General features: G+C 38.9%; 1 protein-coding gene across 1 annotated transcript; it reads left to right on the top strand.

Annotated features, from left to right (window-relative positions):
- Nucleotides 1-1,763: 1,763 nt before the first annotated feature.
- plekhf2 (pleckstrin homology domain containing, family F (with FYVE domain) member 2) lies at nucleotides 1,764-25,701 on the top strand. Its single transcript, XM_080470691.1, has 2 exons — nucleotides 1,764-1,925; nucleotides 23,575-25,701. Exon 2 carries the CDS (start codon nucleotides 23,586-23,588, stop codon nucleotides 24,318-24,320), a length of 735 nt encoding a protein of 244 aa, XP_080326817.1. The 5' UTR covers nucleotides 1,764-1,925; nucleotides 23,575-23,585; the 3' UTR covers nucleotides 24,321-25,701.
- Nucleotides 25,702-25,836: the final 135 nt, after the last annotated feature.

Raw genomic sequence — 25,836 nt, 5'->3', positions numbered from 1 at the left:
GAGAATAACCCCATATGCTTGTCTAGCTGTTCAAATATAAAGACGATTAGATTTTATAAAAAACAATTAATCATTACAGCCTTAATTTCTTACACAAGGAAGAGGACTAGAGCCACTGTGCAGGAAAAAAACAAAAAACTTCTGACTTTTTTCTCAGAATTTGTACTTTTTTTTCTTCAGAATTCTGAGGGGGGGGGGGGGGGGATTTCTTAAGTAATTGAATGTACAGTACTTGAACGCCCCTGTAACGTAATATCATTACTTCACAATAACAGACAATGACAGTAAAAGATCAGCTGATCCCAGAGAAGGAAGATCTAAATAAAATATTCTTAATCCTTGAGAAGTATTCAGTTGGATTAATTTTTAACCTTGAAAGGCTGTGACCTATAAACAGCAGACATTGATTCCTGCTTTCAGTGGCTTCCTGAAATGCAGAGAATAAATCTTAAAAGTTCAATGGAACAATGTGCTGAAAAGTGATGTAAACATAATGAAAGTAGATGAAACACAAAGTTTCATAGTTTGGGTGACATTGCACTTTCCCCTGGTGAGCTGCAGCATGTCCTGTCCTGTTTCAGGTCTCCTCCCAACAGCACAGCTTCTGGCCTTGCTCATGCTGCCTTCACTGCCTGTAGGAACAACCTCTTACACCACTTGAGAAAATGAATTACGCCAGTGTAGAAGGAGAATTCCCTCTAGTTAAGACTTGTTTGTCTGAGAGATGTTCCCACAAATATTCTTGTATGAGTAATATCAAAGTCCTGTGCAACAGTGAATCAAACGGCACAAGCATGGGCGGATCGTGACACAACAGGCCCTCGGGCACAGGCGTGGAAAAGGTCATAGATGGTAATTACACCGCATGGAGCAAGACCACCATGCTTGTTGGGTTAGGAGAGAAAGTTCTTATCTTGTATTTTGTTTTAAATTGTTTACTACTGGAAAGTTGCAAATCATAACCTCAGAAAGACATAAAGAGATAAAATGTGAATGCCAACAAAGAGACAATGAGAAAAGAAATACAATAAAGAGACTAAGCTACAGTGACCTACCTTGGGTTGTGTTGGATGAGATTCTAGCACGGATTGTACTTTATCATTTCTTTAAGACACACTTAAACCTAAGCTGCCACAAATGTGCTTCACTGAGACATAAGATGAGCAAAAAGACTTCTAAAATAAAACAATGCAAAGTAATGACAACAAAGTCAGACAAACAACTGCAAAAAAGAGAAAATGATGACAAACTACTACAAAGAAAGAAACATGACTGAAATCAATCAATCACAATAGACACAAAGTGACAGGAAAACATAAATTAACTCCACAAATGTAAATTTGACAATATATGCATTGACAAGATGGAAATCCAAACGAACACAAAAGACAGGGAAATTTAAAAAAGTACCTGAATAATTACAAAAGGAGACAAAATGACAAGAATAACAGCAACAATGACCAAACTTACCACAAAAACACAAATACAAAAACAGAAAACATACAAATCAATCACAATGGTCAAGCACAAAACAAAATGCACACTAACTCCTCAAAACTGGCCCACATAGACATTACTTTGCAGTTGACGACAAGCAATTGAATCTATTATATTGCGTTAACTATTATTATGAAAAGTAAATATGTGGTAGTAAATAACTACTTCGTTGTGTTCTACCTGGCGCGGCAGCGGCGCTTGGTATCCAGAGGTCTGTAATTCCCGACGCTACCCGGTTTCCTGAAGGCGTCGCGGGCGGCGCTGCCATGTTGTTGTGTTATTTTCGGAGCAGCGGAGTTTCCTTCACTGTCTGTGAACACAAGCCGACAACTTTGTGAGGGAGAACCACAGCTTCGCTCACACTACTTGGAATACAAACCTGCTTCAAGTCACTGCAAAAGTTACCGGACGCCGAGAGCTTCCGTCGGGTGCGTTTGGTTTTGTCCATTTGAAACTTGTTTCTGTGATTACTTCTGCTGAGACGAGCTAAAGCTTTGGCTTGCTGCGACTTTCCCTCCTTCATCCCTGCTAACTGTTGCACTTGAGTGTCATATAAAGGTAATGTTACACTTCCCTTAAATCTTTTCTTTACGTCGCCTGGTTTTACAGCCGGCAAATAGGAGGAAACTATTGGGGGAAGTCGCTGCCGAAGCCGCGGCAGCAGATGAATGGCGTTGGGAATGGGAAGCTAACTTGTGAGCTAACAGGCTAACGCTGCCAACTGACACCAGGCTGCCAAAGTTGGGCGACGACTTGAAAAGTCACAGAAACTTTTGACTCAAAGCAACAGTTTCAAGAGTTGATATACACACACACTAAAGTGAGACTGCCCGCGTGCTTTCGTTTGTGTCGACTCTTTTGACCCTGAGGGATAAAGTCATTGTGGTTTATTCATTATTGACAAATCGGGACGGACTGGAAAGGCACCATTTGTCAAGGGTGCCACAATGTATGTAACGTTAGCCGGTTGTTTCGATGGAAAGTTGATGTTTTCCTCGTGGTGCAAAGCTTTTATTCGCTTTGGGTTTTACTCCAGCTTCTCGTAATCTCCCTGCAGATATAGCCTGTCATCAGCCAAGAGGTCCAGACTTGTTATCACACCCTTGTGGAAGTGAATGTGTGATCCTGACTGCTGGTGAAACTTTTTCTGCCACAAAAAGGGAAGCTTTAAGAAGTGTTTTTGAGTCAGTTCTACACTGGAGTGACCTTTTAGATCTTTTGTGGAGGTGCAACAGGCACCGAAACATGGGATCACTCTACATTTCAAAGCAGAACCTTTTCCCAGGGCAAAATGAGGGTTCAAACTACCAACCTGTGCAGAGGATCTTTTCTACCAACTGACCCACAAGCAGCCAGTAAAATTATATTTCATGAAGTACTCATCCAAGCACAAGTAGACCAGATTTTTTTACTCAGTCACCCTAATTTGTGCATTAGTATTTTATTGTATTGTATTTTATTTTATTATTATTATAATTTTTTTTTTTACATGTATCCTTTGTTTTGCTCTTTTCCATTGGGTTTTTTTTCTTTAACGATGTTCCCACTGCCTTACTTGTATTGAACTTCTTTAAGGGTTGTTCACATGTAGTCCAGCCCCTTGGTATTAGGTTTATTATGTATTTACATTCACTGACCTGCTTCCTTCTTTGAATGAGGAATTCCTAATCTTTGTTGTGGCTTGTAAAGCTGATTTGAAACTGACTGAGGCATCCAATAGTCCAACAGGTTGTCTTCAATGGCTGCAACTCTCTCTCTCTCTCTCTCTCTCTCTCTCTCTCTCTCTCTCTCTCTCTCTCTCTCTCTCTCTTACTTTACTTCATTAATAAGTCAACGTTATTAACTGATTTAGTGGTCAGTTTGTAACTAAGTGGTTGATATTTTTTCTAATTAAATGACACCAAATGTTAGCAATTCTCAAATATGAAGCCAGAGTTAAAAATATAATTTTGGTTCTGACAACAGAATAAACCAACATTTATTGATTGTGAATGTAGTTGTTTGCTTTCTGTAGTTGCTATCAGTTTGCAAACAAATTCCTGTTCTTCAGAAGAAAATCACTCAGCAGCCTCAGGGCTGCAACTTGTTATATCTTTTTTGAATAAACATAACCATAAAAATGTTCTCATAAACTATTGACTACTACAAGAAGTTATCCTTCAAGTTTCTGTAATGATATGCCTACAAGTTGCAGCTCTGAGGCTGCTGAGTGATTTTCTTCTGAAGAACAGGAATTTGTTTGCAAACTGATAGTGACAACACTTCATTATCTAGTGATAGGGGTCAACTTTTTAATAATCCTATCTATTACATTAGAAAGATGTGAACCACAGCTATATGTGGTAGATGTCACTTTTGTAATTGCTTGTAGAAACACATGGACTTATAGGTCACATCTGATGATGGTCAGAAATCTCACAAAGAAAACCAAAACCTACTCTGTTAGGTTGACTGCACTTTGCAGGAAAGCTTGGTTTATATTATGTATTAAAGAAAGTTGTAAATGTGAGAAGCTTTCATCAAAAGTTTCATGAGGTGTTAAAAGAGTGGGCTTGGTTTTTAATTAGCGTATATATGTCAGGATTAAATACGGTTTTGGTTTCTATTAAACTTTGCAATTGAGTCATTTCATTATTTCAGTTTTTGGTTGATAGAAGCATCCAAAAATTCCTCAGAGATTCTAAATAGCGTTATATCCCTGTCCTTCTTAATTGAACTGGGATGCCACCGTCTTCTGATAGCTGAGTGTCAAACCATTAAATTAAATTAGAATTCTCATAAATTGTTAGCATACTGAAAATTCTTTGAACTTTTATTAAAATAATCTGTTTCTCTTTAAGTGCGCCCTTTAGGGCAAGTCATTCTAACTTTGTCATTGGACCAGGCTAGTTTTCACACTGGATGTCCTTCCTGTTGCCAGTGGGATTCGAACTCGGGTCTCCCACTCTGATAGAGAATACCTAACCTGCTGTGTCACCAGAACATCACCTCTTAACTATAGAAAGTCTAACAAACCCAAAACGGACTGAAAAAAGTAGCAAATCTTCATATTTGTTGCCTCTGTAACTTCCAAATACTTATTTTCGAGATTAATCATTAATTATTAATCATTAAAGGAAAAAAAGAGAGATAAACCAGCCCGGCTTGACGCAGTCCTACTTTTTTAGTATCTAAAGTGTTGCGTGTTCTAATCGGGGTGTTTTAACTATGTACTTCCTTATAAGACTGAAAGTCAGAGGCTGAGAGGGAAGTTTTCTTCATCTTAGTCAGTCGTGAATAAAGAACTAGCAAGTCATTTCTCGTTACTGAAATCTGTCTCTTTCTCACAGTTGACTGCGTGCTTCTTACAGGAGGTATTGACATAGATATAATTGTTAATCAGCTGTTATGGAAGTCTGACCAGACATTGAGTTTCTTACTGGAAAGTATGCCAGCGGAGGTGTCTTACCCCCCTTTGTGTGTCTTAGTCTGGTAAAACTAGTTCTGCCAGAGCAGATCAGGGCGAGGTTTATTTAAAAACTTTTTTTAAATGAAATAGCTAACAGACCAGCAACCCCCTCTATACCCCATCTCACACAGTTCACTCTCAAAAGCACAGGAAGTATGGTTTGGCTTAATCGAAGACGCAGCAGTGTATAATCCAATATGTCTCGGTTTAAAAATGGAAGCAGATTAGATGCGTAAGGAGAACAGGTTATTTCCTCCCTGACACTTCCAGCAGCTCACAGGTAAATGTGGAGATTAGCTGTGAACACGGAGGACTTGATCTGGATGTTGTTGTGATGAGTGTCCTACTGAAGCCACTGTTTCAACCATAATACTAAGGAAATGCACAGATGTAGTGACATTGTGTAATTTCTCAAAGAGAGCATGCTGTAATTTCTTTCAGGGAAATAAATGTTGGCGATACAGTCACTAACTGGCAGACTAGTTTATATGTGGTTAGTGCAGGAAAAATCAACATCTCTTCTTCTCTGGGTGGAGGTTCTGGTGTTGAGAAGCTGTATTCCACCAAATGTGCAGAGGACGCAACATTCTCAAATGAAACCGACCAATATTCACAGCATTTTGGCAAATTTTGCTCTGAATTCGTTTACACAACAATGGCATTCTGAATCTAAACATGGGCACCAGAATGTAATGTTCTCAAAATGCCCATCTCCATCTAAACTGGGAAATGCAACTTTTCTGAACTGTGGATTACTGGCTCAGGATTATTATGGTTGCAGTCAGTTGGTTTTCTGAGCACGTGCAGGTAGAAAACAATAACAATGAAGGAGTGCTGTTTGTACTGCTCTCTCTTTTCAGGTTATTTACTACGACACACAGTCATCGGACAAAGACAGAAAGGTGCTTGGATGTTTACAATTTGTTGTTCTGTGCGCGTATCAGTGGCTGGTTGATTTACAAAATGCACAACCACCTACTATTTGCCTGACATTTAAGCAAAGAGTTTTCAGTGGCCGCATGTGTATCTTGAACAAACAAGGTAAAATGATGCTGTTTACTGGATGGTTCTCCTGTACAAAGGCCTCTTAGTCTGACCATGCAGACGGCTTCATGAAGTTTGTCTTGTGTTCCTGCATTAACAAGGATTCAAACATGCAACTCTTTAAAATCTTTGCAACACGAGTACATCATCCAGCCATAATCCCTTTAAACCAGCATGAAGACAATCGGATTTTATTTCACAGTGGAGATTTGAGGCCAACAAGCTAACCAGCTGTTGATAGTATCACATCCAGCCCTGTGTGGTATTGCAGTTCCCACAAACTTTAATATCTGTCAATGTATCACTTTTCGACCTCAAAAATATATGGATTACAGCGTTCTTAAATACCTCACGTTTTATAAAAGAATACACATGCTGCCATATTGTGTGATGCTAATCCTACTTCTCAGAGCTCTCGAAAGCTTCCCATTTTGCTAGTGTTTGACAGACGTGCATTAACCAATTTGAATTTCCCGCTTCCCAATTGCTTTTCAACTCAGCAATGGCTGAGTGTTAAAGAAACACTTTTTTCATGCCGGAGTCTTGTCTTTCACTCTGCACTTGTTTGTGTTTAGTGGTTTCGTCAGTCCTTCTTGTATTCCTGATCATTAGCCTGTTTTATAACTTCTGTATAAAAAATAGTTCTGGCTATTCTGGCCTTCTTGGGGTGAAGTCTGCAGCAGGCTGCACAAAACCCCTAAAAAACATGATGTGGCCTCAGTTTTACAACCACTTCCTCATACAAAGGGACGGCATGAAAGTAAGACTTTTTTTCTTTTTTCTTTTTTGCACTTCTCATGTTCATATCAGGTGACGCTCATCATTACTCAACGCTTAATGGAGCGCTGCATAGTATGTCAGAGTTTCACTTCTTCATCTTTCACGTGTTTTCTCTTCGCATTTCTAACGCGTGGTATTTCTTACTCATGAATATGCATTTCTTTTCAGGACATATATAGATAGATATATAGATATATCCTTTTTTTCTAACCGATTGTGATTTTCCCCCAAAAATTTATTTCATTGATTATAGTTCTGATGGAGATATGCGTTATCGCCACATAAATACATTCTAATTCCTATTTATTTGTTTGAGTGATAGGTTTTTTCTAAGGAACCATTTTGCAGGTTACATATGTTGGATAACAACAAACGCATAAATATAAACTTTTTCCTTTCAACTGGAAACGTGTAGTTCGTATGACAGTATGTCAAAGACAGGACGACAGGTGTCTGAATTTACCGTGACGTCATCTTTGCTTAAATGAGTCAGCAGTTAAGTCACATGTGATAATTGCATGGGATTAGTACTGGTTGTTTATCTAGTTTAACATCAAATGTTTGCAAATTGAATAAAATATTGGAAATGAAATGTTGACAATAGTGCTGTGTTTGCTCAATCAAGATATGCTTTTATTACTGTTCTTTAAACATTATCACATTTGGAAGTTATGGTAAACATAAAATGAGGTCTTCACACTTTTATAAGTGCATAGAAGTTTGCTATTAATAGTTGTAAGGTAGTGAGCAGAGTGGAATGTCAGGCCATACAACCCTTGCATAGTTTACTTTTCAAGGGGAAAAAAAGTCTTTAAAGTGTGATTATCAGAAGTTTTCCATAAATTTATTTTTTTTGCAACATTTCGGTGGTTTGAAGAAGTGGAACTTGTAGGAAAAAAAGGTTTTGGAGACTAAAAAGTGGAATTGGGATATTCCAGTGAAAGTGAAAGCTTTTCATTTTCACTTTTGTCAAAAAGCATTACATGGCAAGAAGCAGAATATGATTTACAATGATGTGGACTAAATAGATTGATCCCGGTGTAAGCTTTACAATGTCATGGGAAGTACAGTCTTATTTTCAAGCTATTTTGTTTTGTATTTCTAAGTAGAAAAGACATTGTTTATTTTTGTCCTGATCCTTGAGGTCTTTATGTCATACAGCCATTCAGCAGTCGGCCAAAACTTAATTATTTGACCTGGTAATGGTTCAAATGTTTTTTCTTTAAAAAATGTATGGGCGTGTTCAATGGAAACAGTTACTTGTCAGTCCGGATGGGTTGGTCAGAAACATTGGTTTTATTCAGAAAGGTGTCATAGTCGAACATTTTTTTTAAATCAAACTTTACTGTCCCTCTTGTTTTTGATTGGTGTGCTGCTTGTTTTGAGACCATTTGGAAGCAATTTGTCATATGATTTCTTCTAATTTGTCAGCAAATGTGAATCTGGCATTGATCCATTGCGAAAGCCTGGTAGGAGTTACGAGTCTGTAATAAAGGTGTGACTTTGACCGACCGATGATATTTACATCCCCAGCTGTGGGGTTTTTATAAGTGCTACCATCTATTGAATATGAAATGAGGCTTTTTGTGTTCCCTAGAGAAACAACTAATCTTGTCCTGGCTTTTCAAAGAGATGACAGACTGAAACAGTCAGGTGCCACTTTTAAACAAACATACATTTAACTTCCATTCATTTACTTGTTTCAACCAATTAGGGGTCGCAGGGGTCATGGGATGATCCCAGCTAACAAAAGGCAGAGTGCCTCAGACGTGTCGTCGATCCATCTTTGAGACAAGAAGTGCATGGGGGCCTTAGTGAATGTTCTAGGAAACTTATGCATACATACAAACGCAACACAGAATGGTGACCAAGTAGAAGTGAACTCGTGATTGGCTCTTTGTGAAGTAACAGTGCGAACCACTACACTGCTGCACGGCCTCAGATTTCACATGGGACAGCAAAGCTTTATACCTTTATTAACTCATAATGCATTGTGAAATAATGTTTAGCTTGAGCCACCTAAAAGCCTGTGGATCATTGTTTAGTTTTACATTCACGTTATCATTTCACAGTTTGTGTATTTGCTGGAACTAAATGTGATTTAGATCGTCAAGCCAAAGATGACGTTTTATCTCACTGCTTTTTGTTTGAGTGTTCTACATAGGGAAAAGCTCAAAGGTTGCACATTCGAGTACATCAGAATGAGAAGAACAGATGTAGCACATTCCTCGGAAACTGTTCTGCTCACACACCATGACTAAAAACCCAGCTTCAAACTGTGCCATTGATAAGTGCTTTGAACCAAAAACCACGTCCACACCATGCCTGCTGTATCTCTTTCCTTCAGCCTTCCACACATACTGGCAAACAATTTACATCCCTTAAACACAAAACCACTCAAAACCAGTTTCCATGGTGTGAGAATTTTAAAGTGCTTACTTAGAGATTTAATGTGTGGAATTCCTGTTATGTTGGCAGTGCTGCCGCATTTCATCGGCTCTTTACCATCAAAGAAGAGGAAGCGCAGCCATTTGCTTCAGATTCTTTTGCTTGGTCATAAAGTAGTTTGACTTGTTCTTCGGTGATTCAAACTTACCCTCTAACTTTCTTTCGCTTCTGTGATAAGCTTCCAGTTAATGAAACGGAAGCGGTCTTTTGTTTAAATTTCTTTCAGGATTTATTTAGAATCCATTAAAATCTGAGCCTCTTATGTGCCCTGATGCAGTTATGTACTTTTCTCTTTTAATCTGGATTTGACAATTTAGCATTTTTTTTGCATTTCACTGGTCTTTCCTAAGGCCTTGAAACCAACGGCAGAGACAATTACCTAAATTAATGTAGAAATTATCTCAGGTTTTGGCCAATTTTGGCCGTCCCAGATGAAGAAAGAGGGTACGTTTGAACATGAGTTAAAATCACATCTTGTCTATTGGTAGGATGTTGAAATTGGCCATTTTCACCGTTAATCTTCTGATAGTATCATAAATTCCATGATTATCGTCTACTACATCATTTCCCTGCACAGTGTCACTGTTGCTACGGGCTAATTATGCAGGCTTACCCGAAATATCTTTTGAGTAATTAATCGACATCATGTGAAAGTAAAACACGGGATTTCAGAGTAATCAAATTCATATGTGCACTAGTGATGAGCCACCCTGTTATTTAAATGAAAGAGACATTATGGACATGGCAATGTTTTTTCCCTAACCGGTAAATGTAACTGACACAAGGGTGTGTTGTCACACTGTGTAATTGTAGGGTATTCTTTAGTATTTGACAAAAATCCTGGAGGGGTAGCCTTTAAACATAAAAAATAAAAAAGATTGGGTGTGGGTGGCTTAACTCTGCTGCGTCACCAAAAACAAATATGGGTAGGGATTACTGGCAAACTTTACAGCGAGAGTTACTCGTCCCAGCTTGACTTGACCTGGTAGCAGCTTAAACTTGGCCTGTGTGGAGCTCTCAGACCAGTTTAAAATCAGTGAGTCAGTCAGTACACTGTACGATACCATTGCATGTTTTTTTACTGCAACACTTCTAACTACTAACTCAGTTTTCCAATTTCGTGCTTAATCTATGCTGATGGTTTTTAGCAGGGTTGGGCTTTAATACTTCCAAGCGGGCCACATGAAAAGCTATGACTACTGTAGAGAGCTGAGCCATACATTTTATTAAAAGCTGCTCAATATAATTATATTACCTAATAAAATGCAACGTGTTCACATAGTTTTGATAAGCTACTGTTCTTGCATTGCATCATTTGAGTTCTTGTATTTCTTTGCCTGTTATGACCAATAATGTTAATTCAAATCGATACTTGGCTCATTTTAATGCCCTTCCTGCCACAAACAAGATTCAAGCATGTGTCTTGCACAGTCGAGACTTAACCCAATGAGCTCCGAACGTTATCATGAATACTCCCTAACAGGAAAAGAAATCTTTCTTTGCTATCATACAGAGTTTTAGTAATGCAATGTCACAGTGGAAAATAGACACCAGCAGAAATTATGCTAAATATCTTTTATTCCTTCTTTTTTTTGGTTTTACTCTATTCGGTAGCAAAAGGGTAAAAATACTTGAGTGCAAAAGATCATTTGAAAAATCCCTGTGAAGCTCTGTGGCTTCTCTTTTGGTTCAATAGATTTGATCTTGTCCTTATTTTTTAGACTCCTCTGCATGTTCAAACCTGCGCGCCACTCATCAGCAGTTAGATCGCCTCGCTTTGTCCTGAATTTGTTTGAACGTGTACAATGAAGGTAACTCATTAAACTCAATTTGAAGACCAAAGTGAGAGTTTTTCTTCACAGGCTGCAGTTTTCTCAGACACAATTATAACCCAAACAAAACATTGATACCACAGCTCAACGACTTCTTCAGTCCCTTTGCTCATAATTTTAATATTGTTTAAGTGTCCAAAGCGTGTTTTTCTTGGCATCCCGGCTCGCACTCAAGTAGCTGAACTGTCACAAATCTCTCAAATTCTTGTCAACAATACCTTTTTATTCAAGGTTAGAGATGCATGTTATTTTAATGCTGATTTCTTTTTGACGAACCAGATCTTGTTTATCTTTTTCATTTGCTCCAATGTGTTCATTCATTTCTAAAAGCTTACATACAATAACAGCAAAAAAAACCCCAACATATCTGTACTTATCTTATTTAGCAATAGAGTGTGAATGTTTCATATTAGTTAACTAGATCTGCCTTGAACCTTCGAAGGAAAAGGGGAGAGGAAATATAAATATGTAAATTAAGGTTTTATCTATTCAACTTCGATAGGTCAGAGGTCGATCGAAGTATAAGATAAGCTGTAGCTCCTAAATCCATGACGCCGTGGTGTCAATACTTAGTTGAAAGCCGATCTAATGATTTCACCATGTTATCTTTTGTTCCAAAAATGTCCTTGTGTCAGTTGGAAATAATTTTTCTGCTGATGTCACCATGTGATGACCTCAAAAGGGAAAAGCGAGCGCAGGAAAGAGTTTAATCACTCTGCTGGTCAGTGTTTGGAGACGATCGGGGTGTGGTGGGGCTGGGAAGAAACTACTGGAAATGACCTGTTAGTTTTGAGTCATTTTTCTTTTTTCAATGGATGAAAAAGTCAGGACTGAATAGCTTTGTCTGGTCTCTGGTGAAAACGTTCGAGAAATGTATCTGTGTACATATTTGTCTAATGTTTTCTTGGAACGCATATTTGCTGGGAGCAGTTTCCTCTGAGACCATTAAGATAACATAACTTGTGTGGTACATCTATACATTTTTCAGCTAACAATCATCTCAAAAGACAGTTTGAAGTAGTAAAGAGCCCAAATTGAATATTGAACATTGATGACTTGCTGATGAACTGCCATTTGTCACAAGATATCATTGTCAACTCACCTCAGATCCTTGTGGCTCGTAATCTCTGCTGCTCGCCTTTCATCTTTGTTTATTATGGGAGTGTTTATGGGATCGGAGTTGACTGTGGTGACCCAAATAAACAGTTTTCCATATTTCTACTTGCCCAGGAAGAGAAAGGGATATGGAGTTAATTTTTAACTATTCAAATACAATATCCAGAAACCTGTGTCCTCCTTTATATCTGGAAAGATTATCCCTTTCTCACGTAACATAATGCTTGTCCGCTGCAGGTATACAAAAATGAAACAAGACTGAATTCTAACTTCTGTCAAAGAAAAAACTGACGCAGGTCCTAATTTTGCTGGGGATACCCATGTAATTGCCTCTTTTCTATAAACTTGCACAGTGGCTGTAAAAAGGTCAAACTTGCCATTTATTCATGGCAGATGCTAATAAGTGCATATATATCAACAATGTAAATGACTGGAAACTTGGAAAAACTACCAGGAAGCAGAGAAATTAAGGTTTGCTTTTGCTGTAACGACTGTGTAATAATATTTGTCACATCTGTTTCTTAGGAAATGTTGCTTGCACTTTATTGTTACTATGGAGTGGATTTATGAGTCTCACGAGGAGCATCAAACGCTTCCTCGCGATACCTTTATAAAGATATTCTCTTTGGATCACAGAGATGTGTCCTCATGAGAACACTGAATACCCAAGTTGCTTTATCCAAGTCTCCTTGATCATGATCAGTCGTTCTAGAGAGAATAAGACACCAACATTCTTTATTAAAGAAGGTCATACGTGATGATCATGACGTAACAGTTTGTGTTTGATGAAAGGGGAATATTTACAGTGCTTTGCAAAGGCCTTCGGCACTTCAGATATTTATGTTCATGCTATCTCCTCTGTGATAGACTATGTAAATAAACTGCTTCATTAAGCAGCTGTTTGGCTATTTGCTGAAAAAGCTCATCTCTCAAGCAACATCTTTCTTTTTCGTTTTTGTTGTCAGTTTACAAATGCTAACTCCCTGAGGTCTAATGCGTTTTCTTTTTTTTTTTGTAATCAGTAGTAGAAAGTGTGTTTTATGCTGCTCCCCGTTGGGCTGCCACTCTGGATCATGTGGTTCACATGTTTTATTTTGCCCAATCTTTTATTTATGTAAAAAAAATTTTTACAAAGGATGCCGCTCATTTCATAAAATATCTTTTTCTCTAATGTAATGCCCAGTACTTTTGCCATCAATCAAGTGAAGGAAGAATGGATTATTAGACAAGTCAAACAGCTAAATAATTAATATTTATATGATATTGAGTTTCAATAGATGAGGTTGCATATCTGCATGCCTCTTTCAACTTATGTGAAATAAATCGAGACAAAAAGTTTCCTGACCTGTACGCCAGCTTAGATCCTTTAATTGGATCTTCTCCCCATGTCGTACGAGTGAAATGCAAAATAGGCTCATTCCAAACTGTTTGATGAAATATTCAAAGCTGTGTGCAGTCATTTTGCCATCAAGAGTGGGAAATTATCACTAACATCCTGTCAGATTATACAAAATACAACATGAAGACAGGTTAGTCACTGTTTCAAAGCCTACACAAGTCATCCTGAAACCGTATTGATAATGACAACTGTTATGTTCACAGAATGACCAAAGTTCACAGGCACAGAAACCTAACCTACAAACGCTGTAATCAGCACTGAGCATTGGGCTGGTTTCGACGCATGAATATAGGTCAATATCTTTAGTTTATCTTTACAATAACATCAGTAATGTTTACCTCTGCAGCTCGTATTATTCTTACTGTCTGGCATTGTTTGCATTAAGTGTAAGTATCCAAGTTTTTTTTTCGTTTATTTTTTTTCGTATTAAATTTTGTGTGTAAACACAGAGTAATCTTTAAAAAAAGAAAAATAAAATTCCAGGTCAGGTATCAGAAGTTAATGTTGAGGTAAAGCAGCAAGTTGCTTGGCTCAGGTCAGCCAGCCAGAAGCTGATACAGACTCTTGAAGTTGTGTCTCTGTGTCCATCTTCTGCCCGTAGGAATCATAGGGTTCCTGCAGCCTTTTCACTCTTTGTGAAGTGTGTTCACTGTTTAAAGCTACAGTAGTGAACTGTTCGTCTGGTGTTATACATCCATTTTAAAGAGATTTATTTTCTTCTTCAAAAGGTAATATTATTTCAACACAACTGTATTTCTCTTGTACTTTAAAATATTGAACAGTTAACAGACTCAATAACCCGCCAGAAAAGAGCTCCTTAGAAAACATAACGCAGTAAGATGTCCAGTGTCATGTTGCTTTACGACAACAGCTTAAGTGTGTAACCGCTTCACCATAGAGATGCACAACAGAAAAGTCAGGAACAATGACACTGCCTCATCCTAGACAGCATCTGGCCTCACATTACCCCCTCAGGATAAATGGGTGTCCTTGTTCCTGAGGTTACTGTTTGCAGCCTGTAGAAATGCTCTTTCTCTATTCACTCCCTCTCTTTGTCATCGTCACTCTCTCCCTTTAGCGTCTGACTCATTGCTTCCCTTCCTGCCCCGGCCCCCCCACTGTGATATCGCTGGAGGTCTAACTGCAGGTCCCGATGAAAAGTTGACAGGCACACGTAATATTGTTGTATATTCCAAAGATAGCCAGTTCACAGATCTTATTGTTATTTTGATATTTCACACATCCCATTTGTAAACCCAAGCCGTGGTTCCGATGGGGAAGCTGATGAAGCTGACGGACTCCTCGCCTCTGAGCCAGAGTTTATTTTCTTCCCCTCTTGGCACATTTCAGGTATCCACTGTGTAGTTTGAAGTTACCTGCAAGTTTCTCAAGTGAAAACCTTTATGTTTCCAAGGCTTTTTGTTGGAACAGATGACAAATAGAAAGTAAACATGTATGTAAGCCTTTGTGCAAAAGTGTCCACGGGCTACATTATGTGAGATTGGGAAAGCACCAGGATAAGCAACCAAAACAAGACTATACATAAAGTAAAGACTATATCGTAAACCATCTGTAAAGATTTTTATCTTCTAAGTGTTATACAGTATGTTAATGCAGATTGTAGCTACTTCAGTAATACCTTGTCTCTGTACAGAATAAGAAACCACTCCTTTATAAGAACAGTGCTGTAACGTTATTAGCAGTGGACAAAGCTTTGTCAGTATCTTTGTTACAAGTATCAAAACAGAAAGAGGGGACTATTTTTTATTTCTATTTTTTTTTTTCATTTCAACAATTTCCATTGATATTGAAAATGTGGGCAGAGAATGTGGAGGTAATCTTTGGTGCTCGTGCCGTTTCCTTCTGCAGCTGCATACCCAATGTGAGGCAAACTTTCTTTAACCTTTTTCACACACAGGAAGAGTTTTCATCCTGCATACAGCTGAGGGATCATTAATGCTGCTTCCGTAAAACTTCAAAACAAAGGTTTTCACTTTTTCATATGACCTAAAGAATAGCCAAATAACCAATTTAACGGTGTGAAACATCGATGCTTTCCTACCGATCGCTAAGCTTGTTACCAGATGTCTGTCCTCATCCAAAACGAACAACACCTTTGACTAACAAATCTTTGGCACTCTGCACTTTATGTAAAGAATCTTCCAACTCTTCGAGGTTTTTTTCCTTCTAATTTTTGAGAGAGTTTCAATGTAATTCTCTGCTGCTGTGAGAGAGAGAGAGAGAGAGAGAGAGAGAGAGAGAGAGAGAGAGAGAGAGAGAAGAGAGAGAGAGAGAGAGAGAGAGAGAGAGAGAGAGAGAGAGAGAGAGAGAGAGAGAGAGAGAGAGAGAGAGAGAGAGAGAGAGAGAGAGAGAGAGAGAGGAGAGAAGAGAGAGAGAGAGAGAGAGAGAGAGACGAGAGAGAGAGAGAGAGAGAGAGAGGAGAGAGAGAGAGAGAGAGAGAGAGAGAGAGAGAGAGGAGAGGAGAGAGAGACTCTCAATGAATTAATTATTGGTCTTATTTAAAGCCACTGCTGTTCCTGTTACACAAGGTAGCACAGCCAGCCTGCACTGATATGCAAAACAACAAACTCCAGCTGAGCGTGACCATGCCTGCACATGTACTGAAGAGGTTTACATTTTCAGCTTATTTCTGCCTTTTTCCACTATTTGTAGAATTCTGTTTTAAAAAAAAAAAAAAAAAAAGATGTTTGATAAGTGAGATTAAGCTGCTGTTTCACTTACAACAGAATATGTTGATTGTAAATATGCAATTTCAGGTGACAAGGTTGAGTGTTAAAATCAGTTTGTGCACTGAGTGCACTTCCAAGAGGGGAAGCTTGAGCTTGAGCCCTAACATGTAAACAATGTCTATAAAAAAAATAGTTGATTCCATTTATGCAAAGTATGTCCAGGTGACCTCTGGAAGTCACTGAACACTTTTAAACAGCAAAACCACTGAAAATACAGTGTTGGGACTTTCCCCTTATGTCTATATTTAACACCAAATTACATACCTTTCTCCTGGAAACATGTCACAGTTTTCTTAAGATTCCAATCCTGTAGAGCAGTCATGAGTGTCCACATCTTTACTATACTGATGCTGGGTGATTGGTGATTCATTGAATTTTTCACATCGCTCAACTTTGCCTAAGCGTGGCCATTAGGTCATGGATAAATGCTTGATACGTTTATTGTCTCCGATGAAATGGCATCTGGTGAAGTTCAGCTCCACAGACGGGGGAGCTGGCCCAAGGCGTTCAGTTTACCACTCTCCAGATGGCCGATGACCGCTATCAGTGTGCAAGGTGGAAAACTGATAGCAGGAGCCAATCTAATCCAGATAAATAATAGCGTTTGGCTGTGAAATGTGTCTCCTCTACAAAAGGTCAGAATGAGAACAATGTTAAAATGCAGAGGATAACACATTTCTGTCAACCTAATACTAAAAGATGGCCAGTATTTCCAGGACGATAATGTTGCTTTTATTAAAATCAGAAATTACAAACCTATCTCAGTTGCATAGAGACTGTCCTCCTTTTCCCTGCAGACCAACTTGTGTATGTAGCTACAGCTGTGGGATGTTCCCCTTAAACCCCAAATCACTGCTACATGTGAAGGAGCATCTCTTAAATGTTTGTGAGGCTGGTAAATTGGCCGTCTCGCACATCCTCATTCCAGCAGATTCTCTATCTTTGTCCCTCTGGAATTTTCTTCATTCCGTTACCCAAGTAAAGTTGACAGCCTGAAGGGAAGGGAAATGGTTAGTCATTGCCCAGGAGCCCAAACAAGCCTCAGAGGACCAGAAACCTCTACGCTTGGTTTAAGAAAAAAAAGAAAGAAAGAAAAAGACGAAAGTAATAACTAGCAGTTTTGATTCTCACAATTATGAGTTGTCTTCTTAAAAGTCTCATTAGTTGACAGAAATTTAATAGATGCAGTTCCACAGGTTGGCTCTGTTTATCTTACTTATATCATTTTCCCCTTTTTTCCTTCTTTTTTTTTTTTTTTTTAAAAAATAGCTTTTCTCTATCTGCTTTTACTGTTGGTCTCATAACATTTCTCATCGTAGTCTTGCACTGTTCGCCGATTCAAGTCTGTACCCTGTAACTCCCCACTGCTCTGTAGTAATCGGCCCTTGGAGTGGTACCTTCTGTGTACTCTGTGTGCTAGTTTTAAAGCCCAGATGAATGGTCACGCTTGCGTGAAAATACATGAAGTAGTACAAAGACAGAAAAAATAAAAGTACATGGACATGGTCTACATACAAGTTTGTAAATCCTCAAGAGTTACAGGATAACTATTGCAAAATGCCCTCTGGTGCAGTTTTCTAACAGAACATTTTACTATTTTTGACAGAACAGAGCCCAGTCTGTTTAAATCAAATATTGTGATGGGTTTGAAGCACGTCTGTGGCTGTTTTACTCGGTGATCATTTTTCTGTTGTCTTTTAACTACTCAATTTTATAAGCTCAACAGACAAAGTTTTTATTGTTGTTGCAACCACCAAACCCACATGCCCTTAAATAGGTGATGGCTTCAAACTTAACATGATTTAAAAACAATGCAAAGATAGATGCATATCACACACACACACACACACACACACACACACAGACACACACACACACACACACACACACACACACACACACACACACACACACACACACACACACACACACACACACACACACACACACCCATTATCTAATTTTAAGTAGATAAAAGCTTTTTGATCTGCAAGTCGAATGACTAAACTTTCTATTGATGTTTCACATGATTGGAAAATTATTGATTAAATTCTGATCACATTTATTAAACATGTTTATTTCCTATCTGCAGTATTTGTCACTTGATACCTGGTGTTATTTCATCTATTCCTTCCTAACTTGTTATGGAATCTAATTGGATAAATAATCTGTCACTGCATTAAATTTGCATTATAACACTAAACCATAATGACTAATTGGGCCCTTAGTCTCTTTCCTCGAGGTTACATCCCTGCTTTAGTTCATGAAGGCTGTCGTACTGGTGATTTATCACAGCAGCAGCTCCCCCAGTACCTTCAGTGTGTTTCACCCAATTCTGTCTCACTTAGATTACTGGGTTTAGAGGCTCTAGTCTGTATTTATGCTGCGCTCTCTTTCTTTCTGGAGACTTGTGCTCTTTGTGCTTTCAGCTGATGGGATTCGGTTGCCCAGTCGCTTCACTAGTGGGAATCGAGCCCTCGCTAACGGCGCTGACATGTCAGCAGACTCTCTGTACTCTCCGGGGCTTTCAGCAGCAGCTCACTCGCTCACCCGGGTTATTAGTGTGCAGATCACTGGGGAGCGAAGCCCCGACTTCACTGGCATCCGCTGGCTAATTAGCATCAATTCTTAACTCTGTGGTTTAGGCTTTTTGCTGTCATTAAGAGAGCAAGGAACCAGGAGTAGGCTCAGACTGACCGTTTGAGTCTGGACAAGCGCAATCCACCCAGTTACAAACAAGTCAGTGACTCTTGGCTACCGTCAGAGTTGTGTTTACGGTGCAAACATACTGTAACTCCTTTTTAACAGAACGTTGGAAAGTTTTATCAGCGCAACAATGTTTTTTAAATTATTGTCTGTTGTGAATTATTTGTCTTGTATCATGTGAACAGATTTGAATTTGTATTCTATCAGTACTACTGTTTAACTGGCGTCCTGGTATTCATGCACCGGACTTTAATTGAGCCATTGTCACCATCTATCATGCCGCTTCTGCAATTTTAGATGGTAGATATGCACTGCTGCCATTTCTGGTTAACCTTTGACATTAGAGAGCACAACAATCTTCAATAATGCACCAGCAATTTAGCAACCCAGACGCACAATAATGGACAATTCTTAGCTGACTTTGTTCTGTACCAGTCTGACTGCTCCACATAGTGCAGCCGTAGGTCCACTCTGTCACACTACCTGGGGGCGTTCCACCAACTTCCACTGCTTCTCAAACCAACATGTTTTATAGGTGACTTTTAGCTTGACTCATGCAATTACTTAGTTTTTAGGGGAAATGAGGAGGCAAGTAATTAGTGTAGGTGAGGTTTAAGGGATTGGGTGAGTCAGTCAAGAATATATTTTTCTTAGTTCTTTTTTTTTTTTTTTTTTTTTTTTTTTAAATAGCCTTCTCGAGTTCATTGACAAATGAAGCTCATTCTTTGGAACAGTACGCTTTAAACTACATGCAGGTCAGGAAACAGTTGAAAAAGTCAGAGCAATCAAACCTGCAGAAGAAGTATACGAGTCGATCCAAATTTAAATGTTAAATCATGAAATAGTTTATTAACATTTTCATGCAATTTAGTTTTTTTAAGCAGGTGATTATTATAATTTGCCTGATATCTTCCAGAGCTGGTTGGACATGGTGTCTATATGCTGCTGCTTTTTCAAGTCTGTCCCTCACCTCCCTTTGGGTCCATATAGAATTCCACTGTGGTTAATGTTATAAAAAATGAAGATATATTTAAGTGGCCTGAAACCATAACACCAAAATTAATTAGTAATCAATCATTGTTTGCATATTTTCTCCATGAAAATTGCTGACATGTGAGCATTTGTTCCATGCTCAAGTTACAGGCTGTTAATTTCATCCTTTTTAACTTTGCCATTTTGTGTGACGACATATCAGGACCCTTGAAGTTCATAATACGATTTTACTTTGTAAGCATTTGGCCGCTTTCCACATTTAGCTGATACAAAGACGTGTGATCATCAGTCTGTGCTTGGGGAGAATATCAGACTCTTTATGTAGACTACTCAAAGAGTCGTGGGCTATCTTTTATTGTCTTTCTGCTGGGCAATGTGTTTGGTGCTCAATGGGTTATTGAACTGAACAATCTTAAAGCACAGAATACTGAGTGTTGTTTACATTCCATGACTGGAATGTGCCTGGTCAAGTATTACATTTCATTTCAGTTTGAACAGTTCTCGTGTTTTGGCATCATCACTTGCAGCCCTGGGTTAAATCTTGACCGTAAGTGTGAGGGAACAGAGAGTTTGATTCTTAGTTGAGGTGGGAAGGGCATCCAAAACAAAAACTATGTCAACCTTACACTAACTTGCTTTACACTTATTTTACTTTTTAGTAGGGCTGCATGTCAACATATTTGTCTAATCAGATGTTCCCCTGCGACAATAGATTATGGTGATATGAGATCATGTTTTACTCTAGTACTGGGTGGCAACAGGCCAGAAATCAGAAGCACAAAATCTACCGACTGACTAAAATCAAGGAAACAATCCTAAAAGCAACTGAGTCAACAATTTCTGCTATTTGAAAAGTGGGAACTTCAGATGCACTTGTAAACAGGAAGAAAAGAAAAACAAACAGCACAGTTTTGCCGGGTTAAAATTGTAAGAGGGGAAAGAGTAATATTTTGTAAAATAGGAATCCAAAACCACAAACATATCGTCATATACTTAAGTGTTGGGTTATCGCAAGTATTCGCCATCGCAATACCCGACAACATTATCAAGTGTTATGTTTAAGCAGCAACTTACAGCCCTGCTTTTCAGACATCAAGAGGAAATACTGCTGAGTTGTTTCTCGCACAAAACATGATCTCCTAAAGGTCAGCTGGAAAGCATCTGATAAATAGCAAATGTTTGATTTTCACCTGTGAAGTTTTACTGTTTTTATCCACTTGGCTCCTGCTGGCAGTTGAGTTTGTTCAGCACTGTGTACATCATCATGCATGTTTGCATATTTCTGAGGTCACCACTATGCATTTGACCCTCTGGGCTCACCAGGAAGTGCCGGCACCCATCCATCTCCATCATCGCTGACCTCCGACCTCTCTTACTGTGCTTTAAGTGAAGCCAACGGGTGATCCACCAGTCCTGTCATCTGGGTCACCACAGAGATGATAAACCTGCTGATATTTAGTCCATCCTCTTTTTCGTTTACTCTTGAAGACTTCAGAAGTGGAGTAATTCAAACTAAAAGCTCTATTTCCAAACATCTGTCTGTCAAGGCTGTTTTTTCTGATCATCCCTATTGATACACTCTCCATCCACACAAGTAGCGAGGCGTATTAACAAAATGAGAAAAAAAAGAAAATTAGACTTGTACATTATTCGGCGGCTTTACAAACCAAACAAACCCTTGAAAAAAATTGCTTGAATGCAAGAAAATAAACACAAAGATGATAGGAGAGGTAAAATGTTGGATCTTAATATAACTGTAACATGACAGTTCTAACAACAAAGCTCACCATTCATCCTCTTTTCACAGATGTGATTGTTTCACATTGTTGCTATTGTATTGTGTTTTAAGCACCCTCTGCCGTCTTATGGATGTTCAATAAGAACATTTTCAAGGTCAAACTGACATAAAAATGACATTAAATTGCTGTAGTCATTTAATGAATATTCTAAATTAAAATTTACTGTAACCCTTTGCCTGTTCTTAAATGTGGGCATCTTTATGGTTTGGAGAGGAGGAAGAATAGTGTCTTATCAGCTTAACGTATAAGAAAATATACAAAAGCTGGCAGGAATATGCAGTGCTTCAACTGTGTGATTTCAACTTCCAGTAAAAGGTTCTTTGTTACAATGTTTGCACGAGTGACCGCTTCAGCAAAAGTTACAAAAACTGCACCTCATGATTTGCTGTTTTACAGAAAACATATAGTTCAAGGGAAATAATCAGAGATAAAACCCACATCATTGACCCTTTGACTCATTTTATATTCTCCACTGCTTCACTTCTAATTCTCCTGAATTATTTATGGTGGCCTGGATAATTTATTCCAAAATTGGAACCATGGGAACTGTTTTATTGAAAGATTTTCTTCTTTCATTCTCCCAGTGGACATCATCAGTAATTGCTTGACTTTCATAACTGATTAATTGATTTTGTATAGAGTGGGAGGAAGCACATTATGGGAACATACATTTAATAAAGTGGGTCAAATGGCTCTATAAGGTGCAAATAACCATAAGTCAAACATGTAAAATAGTTATGGCGCAATGGAAAATGGTCACCTTGATGCCATGGAAGATCAGGTTAATATGATTGATTGATTGATTGATTGATTGATTGATTGATTGATTGATTGATTGATTAGACATCTAATCACTATTAACATATTCATTCATTTAAAAATAAGAGATGTCAAGTTGCATATAACCCACACAACTTGCTTTACTTGTTAAATTGGGATTATTTTTCTTGCTTTTTGCAAGATGACACAGCTTTTTGTTTGCATATTGAACAAGATGTGTTTAATAAATGTGAAATATTTTACATTACCATGCAGCAGTCTAATATTGTTTTTGCATCAAGTTAACATTTACTAACTACGGGAAAAACATACCATTTAATATTCATGTGTTAATGGCCCAAGGAGCACATGTGGCCTCAATGAGAGCTTATGAATTGTATAAATAGCAGATATACTTCCCTGTAATTCATTCTTGGGTGTAGTTTTATCCATCTTTATTGTTTTGAAATATCCCACTTTGAATCATAATTGTCTGAAACAAGTACAATTTCCTGACGGCTGCAGAACAGGGACAGGAGCAAATCACAACTATAAAACATAAAGCTTTTTTTACTAGACTATGTATTTATATTGGCAAATCCTGACTGGGCCCTCTGAAGTGTTTCCATGTGACCCCCTTGGAAAAGATTCCCTTCTCCTGCATCAGATAATGCAACACTTCCTTATAACCTGGCTGGTGATTATTTCGATAAGTAATTTCTGCCAAAGGCTTTTTGAATGGATGTTCTTCATAATATGCATAAGCCTGGCAGAAAACTTGAAAAATCTGACGTTTTTTGTTTTTACTGTTTTGTTTGTTTGTTTCTTCGTTTGTTTGTTAAGCTGTTTTTTATAGCAAATTTGATCTTCACAGTAAAGTTGAATGAAATTTACTTTTGTGCCTTTTAAAGTAGATTTTTTATTTGCTGAAACATACAGTTTAGGATAGTTTTGTACAAACAGGTCAATTTAAATAGTTTTCTGTCCTTCTGTTGTCCGCTAGGTGAGGTGAAGATGGTGGACCGACTTGCCAACAGCGAGGCCAACTCCAAGCGGATCGCAGTGGTGGAGAGCTGCTTTGGCGCCGCGGGGCAGCCTCTGGTGATCCCGGGCCGCGTGCTGATCGGCGAGGGTGTCCTCACCAAACTCTGCCGCAAGAAGCCCAAGGCGCGGCAGTTCTTCCTCTTTAATGACATCCTGGTGTACGGCAACATCGTCATCCAGAAGAAGAAGTACAACAAGCAGCACATCATCCCTCTGGAGAGCGTCACCATCGACACGGTGCCTGACGAGGGCGACCTGCGCAACGGCTGGCTCATCAAAACACCGACCAAGTCCTTCGCCGTGTATGCCGCCACCGCCACCGAGAAATCTGAGTGGATGAACCACATAGGGAAGTGTGTGGGCGACCTGCTGCAGAAGAGCGGCAAGTCCCCGACGGGCGAGCATGCGGCCGTGTGGGTGCCCGACTCGGAGGCGTCCGTGTGCATGCGCTGCCAGAAGGTGAAGTTCACGCCAGTCAGCCGCCGCCACCACTGCAGGAAGTGCGGCTTCGTGGTGTGCGGGCCGTGCTCGGAGAAAAAGTACCTCCTGCCCAGCCAGTCGTCCAAACCCGTGCGCGTGTGCGAGTACTGCTACATGCAGCTGACGTCGGGAAGCCTCGCGCCGCGTTCAGACTCCATCAGCCGGCCGGGATTCAACAGCAACAACCTGTCGGACGACGAGGACGAAGACGACAGCAGTGACTGAGGAATGCCGGATCCCTCCGGCGGCCCGGCCCGGCCATACCGCGAGGAGGAAATACTCAGCTGACGGTTTCTCTTTCCTCTCAGACTATAGAACCCACTGTGAGAACAATTGCACCTCCAAGGATACGTTCATGAAATCACTCTGGAGTTCACGTCTCTTGTTCAAACCAAAATATTTAATATTTTCCTCTTAGATGAATATTTTCCTGAACGCAGCGATTAATCTGTGAACTGTGGGAGTAACCAGCAGAACTCTGGGATAAAGTCTGACTGTTCATCAAAGCTGTTCTGCTAATTTCCACTTTGCTTTCTTGCCTCTTAATTAGGCTGCAAGCAGTCACTACCGATAACAAAGGTGCTAATGAGAAACACTTTCTAAATTCTGTCCTCCTTTTCCATTAATATCAGCTCTTTTCCTTCTTCTGTCCATTAACTTAAACAAGGGGATTGCTTGTAATGTCTGCAGGGAAAAGCAAATGTTTGGGTTTAGCCTCTTTCTCCTCCAAACTGGACTTTATTGCAACAGAAATCTGGCATTTTCTGCAGTTTCTTTTTTTTTTTTTTTTTTTTTTTTTTTTTTTTTTTTTTTTTTTTTTTTTTGATAAAATCCTTGTCTGGTCAAACTGAAAAAAAACAAAAAAGAAAACAAACAAAAAATATATATTTTCTATAAATAACAAGATTTAGATTTTTATGCTAATAACAGAACCTAGTATAGTTGCTTCTGACAAATCAGCTTGTCTCACATTGAGCATTATTAGTCTGTCACCTTGTCTGCTACTTGTCCCAAAAATTACCTTCAGCCTTTAATGTCGCGTATGCCTTCTAGAAAATTGAGGTCAACCTTCACAGAGAAGGAGGTTAATAGTTAAAATGAAACCCTGCTGCAAAAACCCGGGACTTCATGATAGGTTGACTTTTGGACACATTACAGAGGATATTATTGCAGTTTTGTGTGTGTCATCAGCAAACGAGCAGGAAGGGTTCAATTTGGACTTTCCCTGCACAAGCTGGAAAGACTTTAGCTTCTGAGTCTTCAGGTTTTGTTTTGTTTTTTGTCCCCACACGGTCGGTGCAAAACCTGACCCTAAAAAAATAACCTCACTGGGTGGATCCAGGGTCTACCTTTTTGACTCACATATTTTTCACCAACAAAGACACGAGTACAAAGGAGTGTTGTTCTCAGCGAGGCTTTCACACACACTTTCCACATGTCAGTAGTGCTTCATGTGGACCTTTGTGTCAAGTGAACGACCTCCACGCCAGCCACTAGGACAAAACAGGTGCATCTGGAAAAAGAAGAAGAAAAAAAAAAAACTGGAGTTGAAATGGAATCATTAATATTCCTCAGTGAAACTTCATGCATAACAGATTTATTACACAAAAATAGAAATATTTCTAGCCTTGTTCTGTTTTATTCTTAATAATGGTAGCTTATAAAATCAGAACAATGAAAAATACAGTACCTTAACACATAATGATTATGATATTATGATATTCATTTTCTAACCAGACTG

The sequence above is a fragment of the Lipophrys pholis genome (genome assembly GCF_963383615.2).
Source record: "Lipophrys pholis genome assembly, chromosome: 9".
Lineage (NCBI taxonomy): Eukaryota > Metazoa > Chordata > Actinopteri > Blenniiformes > Blenniidae > Lipophrys > Lipophrys pholis.
This window is presented reverse-complemented; position numbering and strand designations above follow the sequence as displayed.